The sequence below is a fragment of the Poecilia reticulata genome, linkage group LG4 (assembly GCF_000633615.1).
Source record: "Poecilia reticulata strain Guanapo linkage group LG4, Guppy_female_1.0+MT, whole genome shotgun sequence".
In the NCBI taxonomy this organism is placed as follows: domain Eukaryota; kingdom Metazoa; phylum Chordata; class Actinopteri; order Cyprinodontiformes; family Poeciliidae; genus Poecilia; species Poecilia reticulata.
Window position 1 is genome coordinate 4577981 of NC_024334.1, and position 5524 is coordinate 4583504.

At 49.3% G+C, this 5524-nt stretch overlaps 1 protein-coding gene across 4 annotated transcripts in view; it reads right to left on the bottom strand.

Annotated features, from left to right (window-relative positions):
• Nucleotides 1-5524, bottom strand: part of kifap3a (kinesin-associated protein 3a) — a 28088-nt gene that overhangs the window by 17957 nt on the left and 4607 nt on the right. For all 4 annotated transcript variants that reach the window (XR_001776507.1, XM_008406416.2, XM_017304284.1 and 1 more), the window contains exons 9-10: nucleotides 5249-5427; nucleotides 2767-2929 (exon numbers count right to left, since the gene is read on the bottom strand). Coding sequence is in view for 3 of the 4 variants with exons in the window: in XM_008406416.2 (XP_008404638.1) it covers nucleotides 2767-2929; nucleotides 5249-5427 (342 nt within the window). In the remaining variant the exon portion in view is untranslated. The remainder of the gene's footprint in view (nucleotides 1-2766; nucleotides 2930-5248; nucleotides 5428-5524) is intronic.

The window sequence follows — 5524 nt, forward strand, 5'->3', positions numbered from 1 at the left end:
CTGCTGTTTGTTGTCATTTGTTGCTGTTTGTTGTCATTTGCTGCTGTTTGTTGTCATTTGTTGCTGTTTGTTGTCATTTGTTGCTGTTTGTTGTCTACTGTTGCCGTTTGCTGCTGTTTTCTTCATGAATTATCAAAAGTAAATCTGATTCATTCATGCGCTGTGTTACCATTCAGTGTCTGACAGATGCAGGTAAATAATAAAATTAACATCAATTTAACCATTAAATGTAGAAGAACAGAAACAGCCTTTACTGTCCTGCAAAGGGAAAATTCATTTGCAGCAGCAGAATCTTTGTTTAAATAAAGTTAAAAACAGAATATAAAAAACAAGACAAACAATGATAGTGGTAATAATACGTAAAAATACCATGAACTTATTCCAAAACACAACCGGACTCACGATGCCGGATCACGTTTCCAAAACTGTTTGTGTATCGAACATATTTACAGGCAGAGAATTAAACCTGAGCGACTGAAACAGAGACGTCGTTTTCCTCATTTTACAGCTTTGATCATAAACTGTGATTTTATTTGACGTTTCAAAACCTTTGAGGATTTTCCTGGGATTATTGGGGAGGTTATAAATTCCTGCTGAATGTTTACTGACAATGTTTTATCCTGTTTGTGCCTGATTATTGATCATTGATCATTAGATTTGCAGATTCTTTAACGTTTAAAGCTCAGCTGCAGGGAGGCAGACAGAGACCGGACTGGACCGGACCGAACCGGACCAGCAGAGAACCCGGCAGCTTTATGGGTTTGACCCGGAGGATTAACGGGCCTCAGAGTGCAGTCTGATGTGTTAAGAGAGCGGTTTATCACCGGACCAGAACCGGCGCCCCGCCCACCGGCTTGACCCGGTTTAAACCGGTCCCTGTCCGTACGGCGGGTCAGAATCAGAACCACATGGGGCCCAGGGAGGGAAGGTGAGTTCTGCTGTCACTTTAATTGGGAAACCAGGAGGAAGCATCAATTTTACTGCCTTTAATAAGTTTCAGTCTCAGTTTTCAGAACATCTGCTTCTCATTAGCCAGAACCAGAGCACACATTAAGGTGTTTTCCTCCGGACGGTCCGGCCGACCCGGTTCTACTGGAGCCAGAACATCTACTCCACCTCCAGTCAAACCAACCTGTTCCCCTCCTGGCCTGTGGGGGCGCTGCACCAAGAACCACTGAAGGAAACGACACAAAAACCTCTGAAGACACTGAGAGCAACTTCCTTCTTCACCAGATGGAAACAAGATGGAGGATTTTAGCGGTTGGAGGATGTCTCTTTAGGCTAAAGACCAGGAGCCATTTCTGCTGCTAGTGCTAGGCTAGCACGTTAGCTTTGGTTGGATTTACCCAGAATGCCCTGCGCTGTAGTCCACTTCCTACTTGTGGAGCGGTCTCTGGTCCGCTTGGCGTTCACATTCAAACCGAACCAGAGTTCACTTCAACCGAACCCAGACGAGGCCTGGAGGACCAGAGGTCAGAGGTCGATTAGCGCTCACACCTCATTTACTGGACCAGAGTTTATAGACAAGCAGACCGGAGTGAACTGGGCCGGTGTGAATGGACGGTTTACTGGTTTAAAGTCTTCCCACTTTTACAAATGAAGATGATTAATTCCTGATTTTATTGGACTGAAACGATTAAAGATCAAGTTTTATTGCATTTAGTCCAAATTTATATTGATTATATTATGTAGAATTAAGAAATAACTACAAATTCTATTATTTATTGTTGTGATAGTAAGTTTAACTGTCAGGATTTCAGAATCTATGCCATCTATATCTATGTCTCTCTGTAGGGATCTGCTGTCTGCGGATTTCTGGATTTTCCACAGAATCTTTAAAACCAACAGATGTTTTGAAATATGGACATGATAATAATAATAAAAGCAGCTTTAGCCAGTTTTATTTCCAGTAATATCCAGTTTCATCCAGTCGGGAATGTTTCTTTGGAATGATTTCATATCAGCATCCTGCGGAGAAAAATGTCATTTCATGGTAAAAATGTTCATATTTCTCTTGATTATAAAACCTAAAAACATTATGATTCTATAAAACTGGCAGATTTCTGAGATGTTTTTATAAAAATGAGGATGTTTTCTTTTTTAAAGGGTCACATGGCCGTTCCTGCACAGCTCTGATTGGCTCATGGTTATGTTTCAGTCCCTGCTGTCTGACGTGATGTGAGCCAGTGCTGCTGTCGGTGGCTGAAGCTGCCGCCGGCGCAGAGCTTGCTCAGCAGCGGCAGCAGACGGGTCGGAGGCGGTCCGGAGTCATCCGGGGCGGGAAAAATCCAGCCGGAGGAACCAGGACTCCTTCAGGCCGGCGGCGGTTTGGACCAGACCGGAGGGGATCTGATCTCCAGGGGTCACGACCTCTCGCCAGGTCTGGACACAAAGGCTCTCCTCTCCTTACAGGAGCGGCGGGGCCTCCACGCCGCGCGGCGGATGAAAGGCGGGAAGCCGGCGGATGATTGATGGCGCCGGCGTCGGCATGCGGAGCCCAGCGGACTCTCGCTGACTCAGGCCGACCCAACAGTGTCACAACTGTGAGGCGGCGCGATATTTCAGGGAACTTCCTGCCCCCCGAACCTCTGAAGACTCCTTTGCTTCTCCGACTCGCTGCTGCAAAAACAAGCTGAGCGCCGAGGTTCTGCCGTGTTATTCTAACAAATACATTCCGTTAATTATGTTCTGCCATCGGATCCGCCCCCGGAGACGCTCCAGAGCCCCCGCCCAGACGTGATGCCCGTAACCACGGAGACCGCTCACCCAGCAGACAGGAGAGCCTGGGAAGGAGGCCGGCCTGGACCATCTGGCCGCGCAGCGCCGCGTCGAAGGACAGGTTGAGCAGCAGCCGACAGGTGGCGCTCTGGAGCTCCCGGTGGGCGCAGGGCAGCAGGCGGGCCAGCTTCTCCACGGCGGCCGCCTCCGCCTGGGGGGACAGGGAGAGCGGTCAGAACACGGCTGGACCCGACCCGACCAACGAGGACCAGGCTGGGAGGAGGAGGAGGAGGAGGAGGAAGAGGAGGAGGAGGAGGAAGAGAAAGAGGAGGAGGAGGAGGAAGAGAAAGAGGAGGACGAGGAGGAAGAGGATGAGGAGGAGGAGGAAGAGGAGGAGGAGGAGGAAGAGGAGGACGAAGAGGAAGAGGAGGAAGAAGAGGAAGAGGAGCAGGAGGAGGAAGAGGAGTACGAGGAGGAGGAGGACGAGGAGGAAGAGGAAGAAGAGGAAGAGCAAGAAGAGGAAGAGGAGGAAGAGGAGGAGGAAGAGGAGGAGGAGGAAGAGGAAGAAGAGGAAGAGCAAGAAGAGGAAGAGGAGGAGGAGGAAGAAGAGGAAGAGGAGGAGGAAGAGGAGGAGGAAGAGGAGGAGGWAGAAGAAGAGGAAGAAGAAGAGGAGGAGGAAGAAGAGGAAGAAGAGGAGGAGGAGGAAGAGGAGGAAGAGGAAGAGGAGGAAGAAGAAGAGCAAGAAGAGGAAGAGGAGGAAGAAGAAGAGGAAGAGGAGGACGAGGAAGAGGAGGAGGAAGAGGAAGAAGAAGGAAGAAGAAGAGCAAGAAGAGGAAGAGGAGGAAGAAGAAGAGGAAGAGGAGGAGGAGGACGAGGAAGAGGAGGAGGAGGAGGAAGAGGACGAGAAGGAAGAGGAGGAGGAAGAGGAAGAAAAAGAGCAAGAAGAGGAAGAGGAGGAGGAAGAGGAGGAAGAAGAAGAGGAAGAGGAGGAGGAGGAGAGAAAGAGACATGCAGAGGCTTCCTGTTTAGAACCAGAATCAGAACCAGAACCAAAGTCAGAACCAGAACCGGAACCCGGTTGCTACCCGGTCTCAGAACCTGGGCTGTTCCTCCCGTCCTGCAGGTGGAAGCGTTGAGCTGCTGAACGCCTCGGCTCAGAAGTGGACCCGGTTCTGATCGGATCAGAGCGCAGCCACCAGTTCAGAAGCTGCTCTGACCCGACCTGCTCCCAGTTAAACCAGTTGCTGCTACTGTGTGGGAACCAGCTGCAGCCTGGATCAATTACAGCCGGAGTTCTGCTTCCATCAGCAGCGACCCGGGTCCAGCCGCTGAGCAGAACCACCGGGTCAGGCACCCGACCCGTTAGCCAACCAGAACCTTCCTGCTGGACATTCACTCTGAATCAAAGATGCAGATTAAATCGGGTCCTAACGGGTCTGGTTCTGATAAAAACCCGCCGGCTGATCAGAACCAGGTGGATTCTGGGAGCGATCCACATTCACTGCGGAAGGCGACAGAACAAATAAATACAAGAAATTACTTCAACAGCCAATCAGGCGACGCTTTCGCAGCAGGTCTGTGTTCTGATTGGCCGGCTGACGTCCAATCAGAACGCGAGAGGAAGAACTGGAGCGACGACCTGCTGGGCAGCTTTAACGAAACCCTGAGGAAGGATGAGCGAGCCGAGCCTGATGGAGGCCTGGACCCGTCTGACGGCACGAAGTAGGCCTCAGAAAGCCACGTCTGATCCAAACCACAGAGAAACAGAACGGGAGACGAGAAGACAGGAAAACAGACTGACCAAGAGACAGGGACAGAAAACGAAAGGAAGAAAACGCAGAAAGACACAAAAATGAAAAGAAAAGACAAAGAAACAGACAGTTATGGAGTGTCCTAGTCAAAGTCTGAGGTTGTGTAGTTTGACCCTAAGCAGTCGATCCTGCAGGGAACGTCTGGAGCGTGTCTGAATTAAACGGATTCCGTGAATCGGAGCGGATCAAAGTTCCTCCATGATTAATCTGAACTTACTGAGGTTGTTTTTTAATTTGGTGTAAACAAAATATCACAAACTTTAACCAACGTGCTGGAAGCTTGGAGTCACTTTTACAACTTTTTAATGTTTAAATACTTTCAGGTCAAACATTTTGGTTTTGATCCGAGTCAACAGATGTTTTCTAGACTAGATCTGAAAATAAGCACAAGAAAAACAGAAGAAGAAGAAGGAGAAGAAGAAGAACGGAAACAGAAGAAGAAGAAAAACAGAAGAATAAGAAGAAGGGAAACAGAAGAAGAAGAAGAAAAACAGAAGAAGAAGAAGAAGAACAGAAGAAGAAAAAAGAACAGAAGAAGAAGAAGAAAAACAGAAGAAGAGGAAGAAGGGAAACAGAAGAAGAAGAAGGGAAACAGAAGAAGAAGAAGAAGAAGAAGAAGGGAAACAGAAGAAGAAGGGAGACCCTCCGTCTCTCCCTTGTTTTTCCTCCCGTCTTTGCTGCCGTGTTGTTCTGTGTTGTAGTTTTTGTGTTTCTGTCACCATGTCGTTCTTGTTCTCCAGGAAGATGGAGAGCTTCTTCAGGAAGCACACGGCCACCAGCAGCAGCTCCTGGTCGTCGCGCTCCAGCAGCGTCACCAGCATCTGGACGATGTTTTTGTTCCTCATCTTCAGCTCCGTCCGCGTGTCCTCAGCCAGATTCAGCAGCAGATACAGAGACACTGCAGAGACCAGGAGCAGACAGAGGTTCACCTGGATGGGCGGGGTCACAGCTGGAGGTCACAGCTGGAGGTCGCAGCTGGAGGTCACAGCTGGAGG